The sequence below is a fragment of the Ambystoma mexicanum genome, chromosome 4q (genome assembly GCF_040938575.1).
Source record: "Ambystoma mexicanum isolate Mex_15411 chromosome 4q, UKY_AmexF1_1, whole genome shotgun sequence".
NCBI lineage: Eukaryota > Metazoa > Chordata > Amphibia > Caudata > Ambystomatidae > Ambystoma > Ambystoma mexicanum.
In genome coordinates this window covers 1,258,888,870-1,258,910,910 of record NC_090928.1, presented here as the reverse complement: position 1 = coordinate 1,258,910,910, position 22,041 = coordinate 1,258,888,870, and the positions used below count along the sequence as shown (strand labels likewise).

Genomic DNA, 22,041 nt, shown 5'->3' with positions numbered 1-22,041 from the left:
GGTAAGGGTATACCGGGATGGATAACCTGCACAGGTGGGCCGCTGCCACTGCCAGTACTTTCGTGAATACCCTTGGTGCAGATGCTATCCCGAAGGGTAGTACTCTGAACTGGTAGTGTTTGTTCTCTATCTTGAACCTGAGGTATTTTATGTGCGCTGGCAACATTAAAATATGAAAGTATGCATCTTTCATGTCTAGTGTTGTCGTGTAATCCCCCTCCTGATAACAGTGGGATTACTTCCTGCAAGGTCACCATACGAAACTTTTGGGGTTTGACAAACTTGTTCGCTGGGCGCAGATCTAATACAGGGCGCATAGTTAAGTCCTTTTTGGGTACAAGGAAGTACACTGAATAAATACCTTCTGTTACCTGAGATAGGGGGACAGCCTCTATAGCTTCTTTTTTCAGTAGCTCTTCTACTTCTTGAAGAGGAATAGTGAGGTGTTCCGGTGTCATGCGTCGGTTTCGTGGGGGTCTGTACTTCGGGGAACCGTTGAATTCGATGCAGTATCCGTGGGCTATGGTGGATAATACCCAGCGGTCTGACGATATTCCCTCCCATGCTGAAAGGAACGATGTTAGCCGGCCCCCGACCGGTGATGCATGGGAGGGGACCCGAATCTTCGGGTCATTTGTTGGTATTGGGCGTGGAACCTTTGGGGCTGGAGCTGCGACTTCTTCCTTTGTCACGGCGTTGGCCTCTTTGACTGAACTGGGTGTTGTTACCCTGGTTAGAGGGCCAGTTGGTCGCAGAGTAAAATTGCTGTTGGTTTTGCTGCTGGCGTTGGCCACGAAAGGAGCGTCTATTGCCATAGCTGCGTCTGTTAGGAGGCCTAGAAATTTGGTCAAGAGTCTTGATGGTATCAAACTCTTTCTTCGCATGTTCTAGGGCCTCATCAACTGCTTTCCCAAACAGATGTGTTTGTTCTATGGGCTTATTTATCAGGGAAGCCTGGGTTTCCGGCTTAAATCCCGAATTGCGCAGCCAGACATGGTGTTTGAGAAGTATTCCCTGAACCAGGGAACAGCCAATGGTCTCTGCGGCATCTAAGGAGTTCTTTACGATGCCCTGGTTTACAAGAGTTCCCTCTGAGATTATAGCTAACAGGCGTGAACGCAGGGGTTCTGGTGCGTCCTCTGCTTCGCTGCGCAGTTTGCTCCACTGTGCATCTGCGTAGCTAGCTAGTAGGGAATTGTTATTTGCAATCCTAGTTGAGAAGGCGGCGGAGGTCGTGATTCTCTTCCCAAGTGCATAGAGCTTCTTGCCCTCTTTGTCAGGTGGTGCCTCACTAGTGGATAGTGGTACCCCCACTCTTTTTCTTGTATTAGTAACTACGAGGGAGTCCGGAATAGAATGTCCTCTGATGTACAAAGGTTCAGAGGATGAAGGGCTGAAGAGCTTTTCTATCCGAGGGTTGACCCCTCTGACTAAGGCAGGATTGGAAAGGGAAGGAGTTATTCTTCTCTTTATAGAAGCCAGGAGCGGAATATACTGACTAACAGGGCTTTTTCTTTAATAACTTTCTCTACAAAGTCTAGGTCAGGAAGAGTCTCCCCTGTGTCTATTTCAAAATGCGCTGCTGCCTTGCGCAATAGTGCATTAAGTGAAGGTTGGTCATCTATGGGAGAGGTGTTTCTAATAGGTGAATCCTTGGGAGGAGAAGGGTGAAAGACATCAGGGTCTGAGTGCACTGATGGGGATTGCCAAGGCTGCACTGATGGGGATTGCCAGGGCTGCGAGGTAGCTGTATCTTCTTCAAAAGCTCCTGCACTAGTGTAAGGATCTTCTTCAAACCCCTCTTCCTCATGTTCTTCCTCTCCACCCAAACACTCCTCATCTTCCTGAAGGTATTGCTCCTCTTCAGTGAGGTCATATACGTCTGTAGAAGGGGGAAACAGCCTAGGAATCTTGACCCTAGGGTCATCCTGGGGCCATTCTCTTGGTCTTTTGGGTATGGGTGGGTTTTGGCTTCCCAAAAACCTTTCCATTTTCTCCATACAAGAATGGAGTCTTTCAAGGGTCTCATGGGGGACCCCTGAATAGTCTAGAGGGGGGAAATCAGTGTCTTCACCTTCAAAACGCTTAGAACGCTCCCACAACGTCGAAGAAAGGTTTTCGTCGCCCTCTGAAAAGCCCTCCGGTAGTTCAGAAGTGCCCTTAGATGAAGGGGGCAGTTCCTGGCTACTCTTGCGCTTTTTCGGCGTTTCCATAGCTTTTTGTGCAGTATTCGACGTTTGTTTCGTCGTCCGCTTACGTTTGTCTTTGGAAACAATTCTCGCCAGGCTCTCGACAACGAGTTTGTAAGTAGAGGGCTCTGGTGTCGACGTTGCCTGCTTTACGCGTTGTTCCTCGACGGCCGCTCTATGGAGCGTTACGTCGGATGATTTTGAGGTAGCGCCCATGTTTGATGAAAGCCCAATCGCTGATGGCGGCTGCGTTTGCGGGTGGGGCTTGAGACCCTTACGGTCTGAGGTAGACGCCGGAGTGCCCTGCGTCCCCTTTGGCGCTGATGGATCCTTCGTCTTCGACGAAGAAGAGCCGTGGGTTGTGTGCTTAGGCCTCTGGGGTCTATGTGCGTCCTTGTCGCCGGGGTGTTCATCCCCATAAGCAGGGCGTGAGCCGAGCCCGTCGGGGTCCCGGGGACGGACGTCGAGGAGCGCGAGCGCTCCTTCTGGGGGTTAATGACTTCCGTAACGGACGTCGAGTTATCACCCTCCTCGTCACTTTCTGTAACAGCGGTGGCGGGTGAGAACACTGACTTCGACATAGCGTAGCCCGCCCACCTCTTAACTTTTCGTTCTTTAAGAGTTCTTGGTTTCAAGAGCTTACAGGCCGCGCAGCTGTCCTCCTTATGATCGAGGGGCAAGCAACGATTACAGAGCTTGTGTTTGTCCTTCCAAGTGTATTTGCCCCTACAGCGTGGGCAAAACTTAAAAGGTGTCCTCTCCATAGCTGAGGCAATAATAACTGGTGATAACAACCCCAAGGGAAAGATAGGGGAGAAAGAAAGACATTCTCAAAGAGAAGATAAAAGTTCGAACCCCCACTCTACCTACTGTACATTGGCCAGCGAGGCCAGGCCACGTGTTCGGCAGCGCCGAAGGATCTCCTCCGTCTCTTCCCCTCCGTCGTAAACTTGCTCGGCGGAGAAACAGCTTCACAGCTAACGTTGAGGGGAGGGATCTTTAACAATATAATAAGTATAATTAAGGACCAAGGTCCGTAGAAAGTATTTGCAATGTCTCTCTAGGAGCTCCGCGTAAGGCGACCAGAAGCTGGGCGGAAAAAAACAATCTGAGGGACCTCGACGCATGAGGGATTGTGGGTACAACGCACGTCACTATAGGGATAGTGTTACAGACACGCCTTGTCGACGTCCCCTTTTTCGACTACGAAAAACAAAATGCAATACTCCGCAGTGACCACTGGATGTCGGACCTATGCACAGCATGTGATTCTAAGCAGATTAACAAACATCAGAAATAGACTATACGCGGAGGTACAAGCCCAAACCCCCACGATAAACCATGTAAAAGAAAAATGGGAAAGAGACCTACAGATACCCATTGAAGACGAGAAGTGGCATAGATATTGTTCCTTGACTAAGAAGGTCTCTCTGAATGCTGGGTTGCGGTTAATCCAATTTAAGATACTGAACAGGCTGCATTACACCCCAACAAAAAGAGCGAGATTTACCCCCAATACATTGGATGCATGCCCCAAGCGTGATTTGCCAGAGGCAGGAGACTTTCATATGTATTGGGAGTGTCGGGTGGTGTTGAAGTTTTGGAAAGATGTTGCCGTAATGCTTGAAGAAATCACACAGATCCCACCAGACCTGAAACCCCAAATATACTTATTTGGGGACATAGGCAAATGTTCAGAGAAAACTAGAAGATTGTTTAATGTTGCATGTGCAATTGCTAAAAAGTGTATCCTGCTGAAATGGAAAAATGTGAGCCCACCCAATATGAACCAATTTCTTCGTGAACTGACGTATATAAATGAATCAGAAGAACAGTATGTAATGACCCAACCCACAGCTTGCAGGCCTAAAGATATATGGGGCCCTTTCAGAACTTACTTATGTACCCTGGCCTCTGATGATGACGAATCTATTTAATTTTGTGTAAATGTTGTGACCATGATACTTATACTTTGCTTTGAAAATGTTTGCTGTTGACGATGAGGTGCTCTGTATTCCTATGTTGCTGCTAATAAAAAGAGTTTGAAAAAGACCTACTTAATTTGTTTCTGAAGGAGGGCTGCATACACCAGGGAAGGCATCAGAAAGAGTAAGTAGGGGAACCAGATGCATGAGGAGAGGGCGAACAAACTGGGAAAGAATAGAGAGCAGAAGGTTTAAGAGACTAAGAGGGCAGACATGAGGAAGTGAGGAACTACTGGGGAAAGGCAAACACAGGCAGAGCAGGAACAGAACACAACAGCAGAAATGCATAGAAAAAGAAGTAAGTAGAAACTGCTGTGCAGGGAAGGAGCCAGGGCAAAGAACGGGGAGCAGCAAATGCTGAGGAGTGCAAGGCAGAGAGAAAGGAAGACAGGATTGGCTGATGAGAGATGCAGTTGGTGCTGAGCTGAGGAAGTAGCAGAGATAGTTTGCGGTGTTACCTGGGGCAGTTAGTGCTTAGCTGAGGAAGTAGCAGAGATAGTTTGCGGTGTTACCTGGGGCAGTTAGTGCTGAGCTGAGGAAGTAGCAGAGATAGTTTGAGGGGGTTACCTGGGGCAGTTAGTGCTGAGCTGAGGAAGTAGCAGAGACAGTTTGAAGGGGATACCTGGGGCAGTTAGTAATGAGCTGGGGGAGTAGCAGAGATAGTTTGAAGGGGTTACCTGGGGCAGTTAGTGCTGAGCTGAGGAAGTAGCAGAGATAGTTTGAAGGGGTTACCTGGGGCAGTTAGTGCTGAGCTGAGGAACTAGCAGAGATAGTTTGAAGGGGTTACATGGGGCAGTTAGTGCTGAGCGGAGGAAGCTGAGCTGAGGAAGTAGCAGAGATAGTTTGAAGGGGTTACATGGGGCAGTTAGTGCTGAGCTGAGGTAGTAGCAGAGATAGTTTGAGGGGTTACCTGGGGTTCTCACCTTGCCTGATCTTACCTGCTGGATCTCCAGTTTGCGTATGGCTGTGTTGGCGTGCCTCTGAAGGGACTTCAGTGTCATCTGCAGCTCTTTCCTCTGCCACTGGGGCATTAGGGCGTTGTCCACACACTGATATCAGGCCCATGTGTTGCAAAAAAGGAAAAGTCACATTTTAGGCATCACAGTGCAGGTGCCATTAATACAGCTGCTCCCTTGAGGTGGACCCTCACCCTACTCTCGCAGCCCGCCCACTTTCTATCCACAGTTCTCAGCCATGTCCTGTGCTTCAGATGAGGCAGGGCACCCCCCCAACACCCCTGAAAGCAGATACATGCTCCACCAAATGAACCCACTGGGAATGATGGAAACAGGGGACTGGAAATCTGACTCCGGGCTAAAGAATAGAAGATGCGACACCAGAACCTGGATGTGTCTGGGCCTTCACAGTGATTGCTGGCCTGGAGGCAGAGAAGCAGGCACCGCTGTCAGGGGTGAACTGCAACTGCCTTCTGGTCACAGTAGGGTGATCTCCAGCCACACCATAACACTAGTCCTGGGATTTCCTACACACAGCCTGTTCCAATCTGGTATTCATTTGATTTATTTATACACATTGTGTTTCAAGGCGCAACAAGATGAGAGGGTGGGGGATGACAAACAGAAAGTATCCTACTAAGCCGTGTGACATTTAGATTGTGCAAGTGCAGTAACGAGAAGTGCAGGGGAAAAGGAGTGGGTGGCAGGGAGTGCATGTCTGGGCGGAAGGGCCCGTGAAAATGTGAGTGCCAGGAGAGGCCAGGTGGACAGAAACAGGGGTAAGAAAAGAGTGCAGGGAAAGGAAGGTCCATGAACTAAGTGTTAGGTAAGGGGCTGGAAGGGCTACACGGGTGCAGGCCCAAACAAGCTAGTGCGGGGGCAGGGGCCAAGAAGGCCAAGGGGTGCAGGCTGAGAGGGGTGAGGGCAGGGGAGACCAAGTGCAGGGGTAGACTGGACTAGGGGGGCTGGTGCCCAGTCTCTGAAGGAACCAGGCAGCCAGTCAAGCGCAGACGGGGACATTAGCAGGGGAGGGGGAGAGGGAAGGGAGAAGAGAAAAGGAATGTCTTGAGAAGCTTCCGGAACTTAAGGAAATCCGGCTCAAGTCTGAGAGGGTCAGGGAGGCCATTCCAGAGGGAGGCACCTGCGGCGGAGATAGATCTACCCCCCACTCTCTGCTTGGAGAAGCATCTGATCTGAAGAGAGTTAGACTTAGAAGACCGAAGGGCTGTAGCAGGGAGGTATCTAGGGAGAGAGAGAGTTGGATGTAGCAGGGTTCCATCTCCCAGGCCCAGGAGGATAGCTCAGGGGCAACACGCTCGCCTTGGAAGCAAGACGACGCAGAGCAACACAGGTTCGATCCCCGGGTCCGCGCTTAGAAACCTTTGGGTATTAAGCACGTTATAAATAACCAATTACAATCATAGAAAGCCTTGAACTTAATCGTTGCAGCAACCGAGAGCCAGTGGAGAAATTGTAGGGCTGGAGAGATACGATCCCTGGGCTTGAGGCCAAGGATAAGTCTTGCAGTCCTGCTCTGAATTAATTGAAGAGGGGGAAGGGAGGAGTTAGGGAGATTGAGGAAGAGGCTGTTGCAGTAGTCCAGTCTGGGGGGAACCAGAGCTCTGTAGACATTTGGCCTCATTACAAGTTGGGCAGTGGACCTTAAATGCGGCGGTAATGCTATTACTGCCACATTTACCACTCCGTCCAATCTTGAGTTGGGCGGAAAGTTGGAGTTTTACCTCCAGCTTTTTGATGGAGGTAAAAATCTCCACTTTCCGCCGATTTTCAGTGCTATTAGCGCAGCGCTAATACCACAGAGAAACCTCATTGGGTCCACTGGACCCAATGGGGAATGGGGAGTAACCGCCTTACCACTACTCGTGATCTGGCGCAAATTGTGCTGGACCGAGTAGCGGTAACACTATTTGTGTTGGTGTTTTCCCAGCGCAATTACCGCTGGGATACCGCCAAACTCGTGATGAGGCCCATTGAGTTTTTGGGAGAAGGTGAGGACAGGGAGAATGCCTCTGAGGCGGTGCAGCTCAAAGTAGGCCTTCTTGGCAAGGTCCGTGATATGAGGAGAGAAGGAGAGAGAGAGGATTCAAAGATGACACCAAGGTTTTTTGCCTCACAGGAAGCTGAGGGGGGTGCCCATGGAAGGTGCCCTGTGTTGAAGGGAAAATTAGAAGGATTTCTGTCTTATTGGCATTAAGGCAGAGACCGTTAGCAGTGCACCATGCCTGAATAGCAGACAGGCAGTCAGGAATGAGAGGAAGAGGAGGAGGAGGAGGCAGAGGAGGTAAGCTTGAAGGAGAGCTGCGTGTCATCCGCATAACACTGGAAGTTAGGAGTGAATGTGGAGATCAAATGGGCCAGAGGGGTAAGTTAAATGTTGAAAAGCCACGGCAAGAGGATAGAGCTCTGAGGGACACCACGGGTGGAGAGTGAGATGGTGGAGAGAAAAGGGCCCAGTTGAACCTGGGAAGGTCGGTCTGAGAGGAAGGAGGTCAACCAGTCTAGAGCCAGGTCCGTGATGTCAAGGGTATCACAGAGCCAATTTATCAAGGCGGCATAATTAACTGAATCAGCAGGGGAGCACCTGTTTGGATGAGACTTTCATAGAGCGGACTTGTCTAGAAACCTCATGAGGTGTTAAGGGAGAAAAAGTGGAGAGTGGGAGGAGCCAGGGGGGCCAAGGTGGACTGAGAGCAGATGAGGGAGAAGAGTATGGAGTACTTTTTTTGCAATTTCTTTTTAGAAAGGTCCATCTAGAGTTTGTCTCTGCGCGCCAAACCAGGTTTGGTCCCTCTGTTTGTGTGCCTTCGGTGAGCTTCAGGAATGAAGACCGCCTCTGGCGTCTGAGTATCTGGGGTGGGCAGGAAATGAGGGAGGTGCCCAAAACATCCTGTGCTTAGTCTCCTAGGAGACCCAAATGCACTCTGGTGAGATTGGCTGGCTGACTGTCCGGCAAGGACAGCCACCCTTCTGGGTGAGTGACAGCTAGGCTTGAATGAATGGGAGAAAACTGTTTAAAAGGCGAGTCTCCAGGACTGGAAGGCAGAGTCGACCACTGGAACTAAAGAACCGAAGACGAGCTGGAAGAGGACGGCTCCTTCAACTCCTGGACCGGTTTGCCCGGTGAAGCCCTGCTGCAGGTCCGAATTGCCAAACTATATTCGACAGAGAAGCTCCTTCAAGGACGCCTTCTTCCTTTGAGTTGGTGTGACCAATCAACTCATAAGACACCTGGATACCATTCGCAAGACTGGTTAGGATTAACCAGGGAGAGGGACACCAGCGTGTGTTCTTGAATCTACAGCTACTGGAACTGAAGTGACTCCATTTTGTTTGCTTTCTTCAACGATCCCGTGCAGTGCAGGAGTCCCCCGACGTCCTCCCTCTTGTCCCCACGACTGAGGCTCAGGAACAGCGAGATCTGCAAGACCTGCCAGGAACCACGACTTCAGCAGCATTTGTTTCTTCATACAAAGGTACTGTGCCAACCCAATTGAGAGAACGCCACTCTCGCGGTGAAAGTTTGTGAAACTTTCCCAACTTGCAGGTCTAATCAGCTTGTAACCCGACATACGATTCTTTCTCGCCTAAACTACTTCTAAGAACTTTCACAAAGACTTTACCGTTTGATACCAGAACTGCTCTTTCTTATCCAGAACACCAGCCCATTGACTTTGGCCTGGCCTATTGACTTGAATTGAACTCTGGCGAACTGAAACTATTTGCACTGTCTAAAAAGTATATATGATCTATTTTACTTACCTTGTGCCTTTTGTTCCTTTCTAACTACTGAACTGCTATTTGGTTCCTATTTCAGGGGAGCTCACACTGTCTCAAAACCTTAGAATTTTGTATTGAAGTGTATTGCTTTATAATATTAAGTTGCATTCTCCTAGTGAAATGTTTTCTAAATGATTGTGTAATAAATTAATAAGTGTTTTACCAAGAAACCTTGAGTATAAATGTTTACTTGAACCACTGTGATTGAAAGTCCTCTGTGTAACTACTTGTACTGCTCACATTCACTCTTGAGATAAGCCTGGCTGCTCAGCTCGCTACCAAAAACTGTGTGGTACAGACTTATACCAAAGGTTGGTTTGGCTAACACCTGTAATACCAATTGTGTGTAGTGGTCCCAGAGGGTACTGCATGCAATTCTGCCTAACAGTGGCATCCATTTCTGGCTACATGAGGGTCTCACAGACATCTCAACCACTGGTCGAAGTGGGCGAGAGCGGCCTGCAGCGGTGCTCCTCTAGTTTATTTTTTAAGTTCTACTGTTCCTATACTGCATTTACTAAAGGAAACAGTTCTGGAATGGTTTACTTTTAAAATAAAACTGTACGAAGAAGGTTAAACTTGCAAATCAGTGTACTGCACTGAATATTCCCTTAACAGCAGGTGTGTTCGTTTGGGGGTTAGGATTTTGAGTTTGGAGGGGGCGTGACAATGGGGTTTGTGGAGAGCGGCGGCAGCGCAGCAGGGAACATAGTTCCACTATTTCTTTTCGTGCACCTCGACCACTGACCTCAACCGACTTCCTTGTCTGTATGCGAGTGAAATTAGAGTTTGGCTGGCCAGCTCCGATTAGATGGCGGCCAAAACTAGTGAATAGATGGTGAGTGGAGGGCGGCAGTAGGCCCCAGCTGTGTTTTGTACAAAGAATATGAAGAGGTTGCTGGTTGCTGTCCTGAAGGGCTTTCCTATGAGCCTCTGCTGCTTCCTTCATAAGATTTCTCTGGACCGAGAGGAGCAAAATGTTACCCTAAGATGATTTCTTGGGCCCGTCCTCGTCCAGATCTGGCAGAACAGCACCCAAATGAGCCAGTTGTGCGCCCCGTTAAGCGGATACTTCCTTTGTCAGTGACTAGGACAGGAGTAGGTGCTCCTGCTGCCTTGCTGGAACCTACTGCTGCTTCTCATTTGCTCCTTTGTGAGACATCTTGACTCCAACTCCTGTGGCTGTTCCACCTCAAGAGTCCATCTTGCATCTTGCAGCGCAGTCTTCGTTCCCTTAAATATTAGTATTGTTGCTGCTGCAACTTTCCGTCATCTGCCACCATGAGGGTAGTCTCTACTGGGTATGCTGGCTTTCTTTGGGTTGCATGAACCATCCCAGGGGCTTTGTGTTTAGTCCCTGGACCAGATGTTGGGACTGTGACCTGTCAAACCAGGCATCTCCTTTGACCACTGCACCCTGAAACTATGAGCCTCTTCCACAGACTCAGCAGCCTCTTACACATCTCTGGGCTTTTTGGGCCTTGAAGCGGTCACTGGAAAATATTTCCAGTTCGTGGAGTCTGTGTGCAGACCATCTTACAAGGTACTGCCTCTTCTTGAGTTGCCATGGCAACCTTCCTCTGCTAGGCCTCTGGTTGCTGTACCAAAACTGGGACTTGTCTGGTGGGGCCCTCCATACACACCAGCCTCAAAGCTGCTCTGTCTTCAGTTCCCCTGGAGTTCTGGTAATAATGACCTGCCTTTTCACTGGGAGCTGAAGTTTATACAGAGAAACCTTAACCAACTTCTAAAACTCCTTAAAGTGCTTGAGAAATCTACTTACTTGTAAATATTCAGTCAATTCTTGTGCCTATTAGGTGTGTCCCCTCCCTTCATTGGCATGCTGTTTGATGCAGGTGGAGCAATGCTCTTGAGTGGCCTAATAATGGCATTAGGATATGGACATGGGATGGCCTTGTAAAGTGGTTTCTCCAACATCATTGTTCTTTTCACCACTAATTCTCTGGGGCTCTAGCAGCAGATTTTGATTTGCTGAGACCTTCATTAACCACGTGAAGTTTCATATTTTAGCTTTGCAGACTATTTTGTGGGGCAGGCGCTGGCAAGCTCTAGTCATTGGAAGGGGGTCTGCCCTTAGGGTGCCCAATACTGGTTCTGTTAAGAGGCAAAAGCAATGGCGACAGCACTGGGCCTGCCTACTCTATGGCAGGGGTCTCTCAGTTACAGGTATGAACACAGACTGCATATACACAGTGACCACGTGGAGGTTTGAAGACAAATAAGGACTACTGGGCCCATGGGGTCTGCCCGTTAGCGCCTCCTATGGACACACACACACCCTACATAGTCTCTAGGATCAACGCGGCTTAGGAAATGCATCCCGCAAGTCTGAGGCTACTTTTGCATTCATTCACTGTGTGTGTCTCTGTACTGTGCATTTGTTCCAAGCGATCCCAACTCTTCCCACTGAAGGATTATGTAACAGTGCCCCTGAATCCGTTCCACTCTCCTTTCACACTGAGATCTCAAAGCAGGCCGATTATGAGTGAAGACATACAGGCTTAAAAGGACGACAAATTCCCTAAATGATGGTATGTACATACTATACGGACTGACTCCTCATTCTACAAAGAGAGGGATTGGGAGTTGGGTAGTCAGCAATAGACATGTAAGCCTTCTCAAGTTGTACTCACATCAGTCAGCAGCCCCACTTCCTTTGAGAGCCTGTGCGCCTCAGGCAGAGAGTCATTTCTGGTCTTGAATCGCTCAGAGATAGACTCCACCTCTAGAACCAAGGTGTGACCAGCCTCCCGTGCCTAGAGAAGAACAAGGAAACAACATCAACACAAGCATTTAATAGGTAAAAAACAGTTTCCTGGACACTGGCATAAAATTTCCATTAGTGATGACAATGCCTGATTCAGTTGCAAATTAAATCCCATGAAAGTCAACACAAACTAAAAACTAAAAAGTAAGAAAGAAATTACATGAACCCTTTTACTACCCTTGGATCATGCATACATGTCAAAGAAATGGCCATGTTGTGCCCTTAGGATGTGTATATATATATACACAAGCACGACGTTTGAGCGTAACGCGTTGTACAGGACTCAGTCCCTCTGGTGTCCTGCTTTTGTTGCATGAATTTTTGCTAATAAATTACTTCTGTGCACTTGACCTGAAGTCTCTATCTTGTCTTGGTATCTCATGACCCGGAGTGCGGTCCACACTGCTCCTTACAGTTTGCTCCTCTTTTTTTTTTCTCTCTCTCTCTCTATATATATATATATATATATATATATATATATATATATATATAACAGCAGGGACTTTCCACCAGGACTCCTTGTTTTGAGAAGTGGTGTATGCAGATAGTGCTGCTAGGTGAAGCTTGATGGAGTTGAATACTAGGCCACAGTCAAGTAAGTAGAGCATGTAGTGAAGAATGTGTGAAGGAGTACATTCAATCGGGTTTACATTTTTTGACTGGCACCATATCACAAATCTTGTCCATTTGTTAAAGTAACAGTGTCTGGTGTTAGGTTTACGTGCCTCCTCAAGGATTTCCATACACCTTTGAGGTAGTTTTAAATTACCAAACCCTATGGCCCTCATTACGACCCTTGCGGAAATCAACCGACCGGACCGCCATAGCGTAAATAGCGTTTCCGCCATTGCACGATGGAGCAAAGTGCGGCTCATTCCGACCCATCGGGCACGAGCACCACGCCATGGCGGAAGTGCAAAGTCCGCGATGGCGGAAATGACCCCAAAACGGCCCACACCGCCGCCGTACGGCGCCCTAGGTGCAATACCGCCACCCATCTCAGCGGACACCGCAGTGAGCGCCAACCGGAAAGTACGGTGACCGTAAATATACGGAAACGGAAGTAAAAGCATGGTCCCGGAACGGGAAACATCACGCCGTACACCTATAAAACCACAAAATCCACACAACCATAAAAAATACTACCCTGAGACACATCCCAACCCGTCATCCACCCTAGTGAAACCAAGAAAAATGGGAAAAGTAGCGAAGAAAGCGTGCGACCGCAAGCGGCAGGTCCACTTCTCCCGTGAGGAACTCACGGTGCTCACGGAGACCCTCCAGGAGAATGCTGCCGTCGTCTTCTCCACGCAAATGACCAGGACGGCACTTGCGAACAAGAAGGCCATATGGGCCCTGGTGGCACAGCGTGTAAGTGCGGTGGGGACCGCACCCCGCAACCCACAGCAATGCAGAAAGCGATGGGACGACCTGCGGATACGCGTCCGTAGCATACTTTCTGCCAACCGCAACATTGCCACAGCTACCGGGGGAGGATCGGAATCACCCATCAAGTTGACCCCCTGGGAAGAAATCTGTGCCTCCACCATTGGAATGGAGAGCATAGAGGGAGTCGGAGGGATGGAGAAAGGAGTGCAGACATCCGAAGATTCAGGTAGGTGTCCCAAATAAAACAATGCCAAAACCACAATGTCCAATCATGTGAAGTACCGCGTGCCCACATAGTGCAACAGGAACACATGTCCAGGAGAACGTCCACATACATAGGCCTGATAGCACACTTTAAAACTCACATCAAATACATAAATAATTAAAAATCCTAAAAACACCCTCTACACGTGCAGCAGGCACACCCTAACTGCAGGCTGCCAAACAACTGCACCCTCACTCCACACACAAATGAAACCACCTCCAAGGCCCCGACCCAAATCACCCTCAGGTACCACTCCAATGCATGTGATACATTGCCATTCCAATTCCCACAGACCCATTAATAACGCTCGCCCTCCTTTACTCCACCACAGGGTCCGATCCAAACGACGAGCTCCAGGACACCCCTACCAGCACACCTGCAAAGAGGGCCAAGACCAACGGCCAAAGACCCTCCACCTCAGCTGCACGCATCAAGACACGGCAGCAGCACAAATCAAGTGACAGCACACAGGAGGGAACTCCAACAGGCACCCCAGCAGCCAGCATGCCCACAACACCACCACCACAGGTCCCCCCAATGGATGCCACAGTAGGCACTGCTTCTGGTGGCAGCAGCACCATAGGTGATACTGCATTAATGGCAGCATGCTCCGACACAGAAAACGGGGATGTCGAAGTTAGATCCATCCATGACCTGTCTCAATCCCCCTGTCTGTTCCATCCCGTACACCATGAGGATACCACGCAGGGGCACCCACAAGACGACGACTGGCCATCCCCCACAAGCCCTGTGGCAAGGCAACATGAGGTGATCAGCCCCTCTGTGACACCACCGCAAATGGCCATGGCCCAGCAGAGGCAACAGTCCCTCGACCAGTTAATCGTGCAACAGCAGCAACTGGCCACGCTCCTCAAGGACCATGCCGATGAATGTGGGGGCACTAAGGCAGACATAGAAACATCAACTGAGACACTTAGGGCAGAAATGGAGAGAAGTACAAAGACACTAAGGGCACAAATGGAGAGTAGCACCGAGAGCCTGAGAGTACAAATGGAGAGAAGCACCGAGAGCCTGAGGGGGGAACTGCATGCGACGTCCAAAGACGTATGTGCCGAACTTGCCGCAGTGCGCCGTGTGCTCACTGAGCTCTCACAAACCCTTAGGGACATGCATGGACGTGAGCAGGCAGAGACATCATCCGTTGCAAGTTCCGTCCAGGGCAGCCCCCAACGTAGATCTGGGAGGAACCTGCGCTCCACAGGCAGGGGTGCCCCTGATACCCGCAGAGGGGGCTTGCAATAGCGACAGCCCACTGACAATGAGCATCTATGGACACTGGTGTTCGGGGGGGAGGTAGGAGGGTGGAGGGGGTGTGTTGGGCTCACTTGGGTGGCGGGTCGATAGGGTGTTTAACATGATATCACATATGCCATAAACAATGCACGATCATGCAATGAGATGTGTGGACATTGATCTTTGTGTACGAGGCCATTATAGGCGTACAGTCCATTATGTGCATGTTCCAGACACACACAGTGCCACGAGTCCCGTGTCCATGTATCAGCCACCAGGCGTGAGTGCTAGAAGCATGCATCTATGAGATGCTGACGAATGTCACGGCCCTCCTGTGCCTCGCAGACTCCTTGAGGTGCTGCCACATCCCCACCCTCATCATGACCATCATCAGGTGCTTGCAGTTCTGCGTCAGGGGGCATGGGCACATTTCTACGTACGCACATGTTGTGGAGCATGACACATGCCATGACCATCTTTGCAACCTTCACATGGCGGTACAGGAGTGCCCCGCCAGACCTGCTGAGGCAGCGGAAACGAGTCTTCAGTAGGCCGAATGCCTGTTCTATGACTACACGGGTACGTGAGTGGGCATGGTTGTAGTCCTCCTCATGCTGGTCCCGTGGGTTCCGGACTGGTGTGAGGAGCCATCTCTTCAGTGGATACCCGGCATCACCTGTATGTGGACAAGAAAGGAATATTGAGGAATGCCATTGCTACGTACGCCCCCCCCCCTTCCTGCCAGGTCATTGCCGCATCACATACCCCACATCATCATGCATGAAATGAGACTCACCGAGTAGCCAGGATCTGTTCCCTGCGTGTCGCTCCATGTAGCGTGGTATAGTAGAGTTCCTCAAGACCATAGAATCATGGGTTGATCCAGGGAATCTGGCACAACAATGTGTAATGATCCTGTTGGAGTCACACACCATTTGTACATTCAGGGAATGAAATTGTTTTCGGTTGCGGTACTGGGCCTCCATGGCATGTGGGACGACCAATTCCACATGGGTGCAGTCGATGGCACCAATGCAACCCGGTATGCCGGCAAGTGCATGGAATCCCACTTTTGTGTTGGTAATTTCCTGCTCCGAGCGTGGTAGAGAGATGTAGTCGTCTGCGTGCTTCAGGAGGGCATCGAGCACTTGCAATAGTGTCCGTGAGAACAGTGGCTGTGATATGCCATGCAACTGTCCGACTGTGTGCTGGTAGGTGCCTGTGGCCAGGAAGTGTAGTACAGACACCACCTTCAGTAGGGGTGGGATGGCGGTTGGGCTATCTATCATGCTGACAAGGTCAGCCTGTGTCATGTCCACAATGGCGGTTATGGTGTCCCGGTCCAAACGGTAGAGGGTGTGGATCTGCTCATCAGTGAGGTTGAACGGATGTGCTCGGAGGCGTGGGATTGCGGGCTGCCTGCGTGGTGGTAGTGGCTGTGCTGGCGGCCCTTGCTGGCCCTGCCTTGGCCTCCTCCTCCTCCTGCGTCTCCGCCGTGCGGCCGGTTGTAGTTGGTGTTCGTCTTCTTCTTGAAGTTGGAGTACTTGCAGTGCTATCAGGTCCCCCAGGGCCAACATGGCTAGTCCTGCCGGTAGCATTTCGGAGTGGGTGTGGTTGTGGGAGGAGACTGGGTGTGCAATTTATGTGTTTTCAGGCTGTATGGCCTCCACCTGTGGTGATTCATTCCACCTGTGCAAGCTGCACTCCCCTTTGGGCGAGCACGTCCCGCACACAACGCTGCAATTCGACGAATGGCATCTTGCTATTGCAATCATGTATTTGTACCCGATGGCAGTCTAACATTGGTTGATATGTTCATTCGGCTATGGTCCCATTGTTTCACATACAATCTTTGCAGTCGCGAACAGACTTGTGAAGGGTCAGTGGAACGTAGTACTCGAGTAACGGTGGACCCTCATGCAACACTGTACCGAGCTTCACCGACGGGCGGGGCGTTCCATTTGTGAGTGAAGGCAGTTGCCATTTTCACACACAGCCGCACTAGATGGATTAATTTGTGGTTTCAAGCGGCCACAGATGCCTTTTCGACGTGATGTTGCAAATGAGGAATTCGAAGGGCGGCGCTTTCGGTTTTCAGCTAGCGGCGAGGAGATGCCCACAGGTCTGACTGCAAATATAACGTTCTATTGTTCAATGTCCTTGGGACAGGGGCCATGGCGAGGATGCAATGATTGATATGAATAGTTTGGGATGCGCAATAGCGTCGTGGGCGATGAGGCCGGACGTTCCCAAATACATGTTACTTCACAACACTGGAATAACGGGCTGGGGCACAGTGGATTTTGCAGGCTGCATAACGCACAGACTCAATGGAAATTTCACATGTTATGTGAGTATGGAAACAGGCGTTTTCATTACGGGATGAGGGAATGATGTATGGATGCATGGACAGATGATTTGATACAGAGTTTGCCATGTACAGGGCTTCTTGGAATCTATCCGCCTCCCCTGCGCTATGTGATGCAGGGCTGCCATAGTGGGACCATCGTCTATCTGGCCTTGTTGAGCCCTCCCTGTCTCGACGCGCCTTCAGACACTTGTGTCTATGCACGTTACCAATCCCATCTGATGGATTCTGTTTTAACAGACGCATGCACAGGTACACTCGTTTGTGATAGTGTTTTCACCTCGATGTAGATAGTTATGATTCGCAAGTGGTTTTTGGGTGGTGATGATCCTTTGGAGTGGGCTAGCATGCATATGGCTGTGGATTTGGTGTGATCATTGAAGTGAGTAATTCAAATGTAGTTCTGATGGCCATACTATTCTTTTTCATTTCATTTGGTTGACAGGTATCTCCTCCCCTTTTGCCACTGCCATCTGTATGCCACTCCTGCAGATGGATTTTACTCCCGACACCTGCTGCTTTCGTGTTAATCAGTGGAGCAGCATTACGATCTTATGGGACGATCGCCAATGGGCCACATGCCCTTACGCAGTACTAGTGGCTAGGAGCAACATTTCGGCCTTTCAGCTGGACTAGTGCCTCCCTATTGGGACGGCCCTGCGGTTCTAGGCGCTTCCATGTTGCCTTTTCGTACGGGAATGTAGCCCCTGTGTACCATGAAGGAACAGGGCGTCACACAAGAAGTAGCTGGTCATTTATTGCGGATGCAGCCCACAATAATGAAATATATTTTGGAGTTCATGGCCTAATGGCTGTATGGGCTTGGTGAATTTGTTGTGCATTAAATTTCTATTCTGATATGAACCGTGTAGCGTTCTTCTTTGCGAGTGATGTGGCATATTCCTATTTGGGGAGCGATGTATTGTGAGGAGATCTGGATTGGGTTCCAGCTTCGGAGTATAGTTGCGTGGTACTGTGCTGGGCGCGTTTGCCTACGAAGCCCAGTGAGGTCAGGGATAAGGGCTGCCATTATGACTGTTTTGATGATGTCATGCTCAGGGGCGGGGGATTAGCTTTTGTGTAACAGATGCCGGTCAGCCAGTTGGATTGGTGGAATGATGTGATTATCGGAATATTGCTGGTCACAGGTGCCTGTGTTTGCGTGCGTTTCTTGGTGGGAGACTGAGGTCATGTCCATTTGTATAGCTTCTGTATTCGTGCCATCTGTGCCCTGCAGCTCCCATTGGGCCCTCTTGAGATTCATTTGTTCGTTGGCAGGCATGGATGACTAGTACATTTCACTGGTTGCATTGTGTGACTTCATTGCACCTACGGGGGGTTGTACAATGTGGCCAGGGAGCGGTGTACAGGCACTCAGTAGGGCCGTTTACGGTTGGTTTGCGATGCCGTACTTCTCACCATGGCGGAATGGTACTTTCCGCCGTGCTTGATGGCGTTAGGTGCATGTCCGCTAGGGTCGGAATTCACGTACCGTTGCGCCATGGTGGTAATTACGGTTTGGCATGGCGCGCGCGTACTTGGTGCAGTTAGCGTTGGCGTTCACTACGGTGTCGCTAATGGCATCGTACTTTGCGGTGACGGGTCATGATCGCACCGAGCGCTATTCGATGGCGGTATTGCATTTCCGCCATCGTTTTTCGATTTCCGCCAGGGTCGTAATGAGGCCCTATGACTTCGGAGCCAAGCTCAGACTGAGGATGTGGGTGTAGCGTTGCCACCCCCCCATGCTGGGTGAGCATGTTGACTGGGCACAGGAGCTTGATTGAGTGGTACATCGCCAGTTTGAGCAGATGCAGAAACCAAGGATGTCTCGCCCACATTGGAGCAGCCAGGATTAGAGTTGCTTGTTCCTGGTGCATTTTGTGCACTATTCTGCTGAGAAGCGGTGTCGGTGGAAAAGCGTGAGCAAATTTGCCTGACCAGCTCATCCATAGGGCGTTCCCCTTGGATCTGGGTTGGGGAACCTGGATGTGAAGTCTGGTCATTGTGCGTTTTGGCTTGTGGCAAACAAGTCTAAAGGAGGATAGCCCCAGAGGGCAAAGATATCGTCTATAATTCCTCCGTTGAGTTGCCACTCGTGTTCTTTGTGTAGGGGATCTCTGCTTAGAGAATCTGCTAGAGAATTGAGTTCCCCTGTAACGTGTTGGGATACTAGGAAAATGTTCCGCTTGAGTGCCCACTTCCAAGTTTTCTGGCTAGCCTGGACAGACTTGGCGAGTGTGTGCCTCCCTACATGTTTATGTAAAACATGGCAGTGGTGCTGTCTGTGAGGACTTGCACTGTTTGACCTGTTTGATGCAGCTGAAAGGCTTGTAGGGCCTTGAGTACTGCTAGTAGCTCCAAAAGGTTGATGTGATTCTGTGCTGTGATCTGTGTCCACAGTCCATGCGCTGTGTGTTAGAAGTAATGGGCTCCCCATCCAGAGAGTGAGGCGTCTGTTGTAACTATCGCTTGCGCTGCAGGATTGTTGAAGTGTTTTCCCTTTAACAGATTTTCTTTTGTCCACCAGCGTAGTGCTTGAATTAGGGTTAGAAAATCAACCACTAGATCGTCCCACTGACCTCTTGCGTGAGACCACTGTTTTGCTAACCACTCTTGCATTTGGCGCATGCGCAACCGTGCATGCGGAACCAGGTAAACGCATGAAGCCATCATCCCGAGCAAGCGCATGGTTATTTGGCGACCGGCCAGATATTGAGGTATTTGCAGCAGTATGTTTTGCACTTTTTTCGTTTGACAGAAAGACTAGCCCATTTTCTGTCTTTATGACGGCTCCTAGGAACTGTTTGGTTTTGCTTGGAATGAGACTTGATTTTTTCTCGTTGATTGGAACAGAAGATTGATTGTCCTTTGGGTGTTTTGCTTACAAATTTGAGGGGATTCCCCCGTTATCAGCCAGTCATACAGATAAGGGTACACTGGGATTGATTCTCTGCGTAGGTGCGCTGCCACTACCACTAATACCTTGTTGAATACCCTTTGGAGCAGAGGCTGTGCTCAAGCGTAGCACCCTGAATTGGTAGTGTTGATTCACTATTTTGAAGCGCCGGAAACATTAAAATATGAAAGTAAGCATCTTTCATGTCCAAGGTTGCCATCTAGTCCCCCTGTTTGAGAAGTGGGATTACTTCTTGTAGCGTAGTCATGCAAAATGTCTGCGGCTTGACATATGGGTTTGCAGGGCGCAGGTCTAGGACACGGAGCATTGTTAGGCGCAAGGAAGTACATTGAATAGATACCCTTATTCACCTGCGGGACTATTTCTATGGCGTCCTTTAGTAGCAGTGCTTTGACCTCTTCCAGGAGAATGCACTGTTCTTCCTGCATCGTTTGTCTTTGTCTTGGCGGGTGGTTGGGTGGTGTTTGTAAGAGTTCTATGCAACAGCCTCCCGCCACGGTGGAAAGCACCCACTTGTCTGACGTGATCTCCTCCCATGCATGGGTAAAGTGAGAAATGCGACCTCCTACTGGAGAGGCATGGGGGGGACCTGGTGCGGGTGGTCATTGCTTTGGTGGGGTTGAGTCTCTGAAGGAGAAGGATATGCCACAGTTCTCGACCTTCTGTGGCCCATTTGAACTTTTTATTGGGAGGATTGTCCCTGCGAGGAACCCCAAGATGAAGTCTGCCCGCCCTGGTTGTAGTTAGAGGGCCGCTGGGAGTTTTGTCCACTTAAAAGGTGTGTATTAAATCCACCTCTCTACACAAAGGGTTTGTTTGTGAGCTGTGTCAGGGATTTAAGTGTGTCATACTCCTCCTTAGCACTTTTCGGTGCGTAGTCGGCCGCTTTCCCAAATAAGGCGTAAGGCTCAATAGGCATATTTAAAAGGGTGGCTTGGGTTTGCAGCTTGAAACCTGATTGACATAGCCATGCATGGCGTCTAATGAGGCTACCCTCGGCTATTATCCCGCCTGCATTACCTGCTGCGTCCAGATTATTTTTCAGGATACAGATTGCCACCTGTTTGTCTTCAGATACTGTTTTTAGAAGCTGGGTTTTCAGGGGATCAGGGCACAAGTCCATTTGTTGTGAGATCTCGTCCCACTTGTGGCAATTATATAACTCGCCAGGGGCGTCGTGTTGTTGGCTATCCTTACTTGGTAAGCAGCCGAGGAAGGTACTTTCCTGCCCAATGTGTAAATCTTTTTGCTCTCCTTGTCAGGAGGGGCTTCAGCAGAGGCTAAAGGTGTGCCTGCTCCCTTGTGGTGGTCACCACGAGAGAGTTGTGCTTCAGCTGCCCCCTGATGTACAATGGGTCTGACAGGGCTGGCCTAAACATCTTCTCAATGCGAGGGTTGACTGCCCTAGCCAGGTTGGGGGTAAGTAGTGAAGGCTGAATGTGCCTTTGGATAGATTGGAGAAGTGGAATTAACTGTGCTGCAGATCTCTTATCCCAGAGGATGTCCTCTACAAGGTCCTTGTCGATGTGTGCCTCCTGGGTATCCATTTTGAAATGTCTGCAGCTTTTAAAAGAAGCTAATTCCTGCAGCTGGTTTTCCACAGGGGAAATTGGTCTGTATCCTCTATGTCCTCTTGGTCCCCTTGGTCTGCTATTGAACCAGGGTCCTGTGAACATGTAGGGTCAAAATAGTATAGGTCGTCAGATATGTTTTGATAGGTAGAGGTACTAGGCTGTTCAGTGTCTAAGCAGGGTCTTTTGGCATTGGGCTGCTTATTTGCTGCTTCGCCTTGAGGGTTCCATCAAGGTTGGTAAGTTTATCAGGGTGTTCATCAAAAAAAGTTAACAAAGATAGACATTCTCCTCATTACTTTATCAAACTGTTCCGGGGTCCATTGGTAAAACTGTGGGAACAGGGATGACGGAAAGGCTCTGGTGCAGGGGGCTGTTTGTGATGCATTGCCCCTGAGAGGGTGTCACTATGGGTAGAGTGTTCTTTATCCTTTATAACCAGTGATTTTGAGGATAGGGGTGTCGAAGATTTGCAGTTTTTTGACGTCTTGAATTTGAGCAGAGTGTCCGAGACATGTTTTTTTAATGAGTTCTCTCATTTTTGAATTATTAGTAAAG

At 49.6% G+C, this 22,041-nt stretch overlaps 1 protein-coding gene across 1 annotated transcript in view; it reads right to left on the bottom strand.

The window, feature by feature from the left end:
- The window catches only part of AARS2 (alanyl-tRNA synthetase 2, mitochondrial), a 413,869-nt gene that overhangs the window by 93,972 nt on the left and 297,856 nt on the right, over positions 1 to 22,041 (bottom strand). The window contains exons 18-19 of the mRNA XM_069608864.1: positions 11,583 to 11,705; positions 5,113 to 5,223 (exon numbers count right to left, since the gene is read on the bottom strand). Coding sequence (XP_069464965.1) covers positions 5,113 to 5,223; positions 11,583 to 11,705 — 234 coding nt within the window. The remainder of the gene's footprint in view (positions 1 to 5,112; positions 5,224 to 11,582; positions 11,706 to 22,041) is intronic.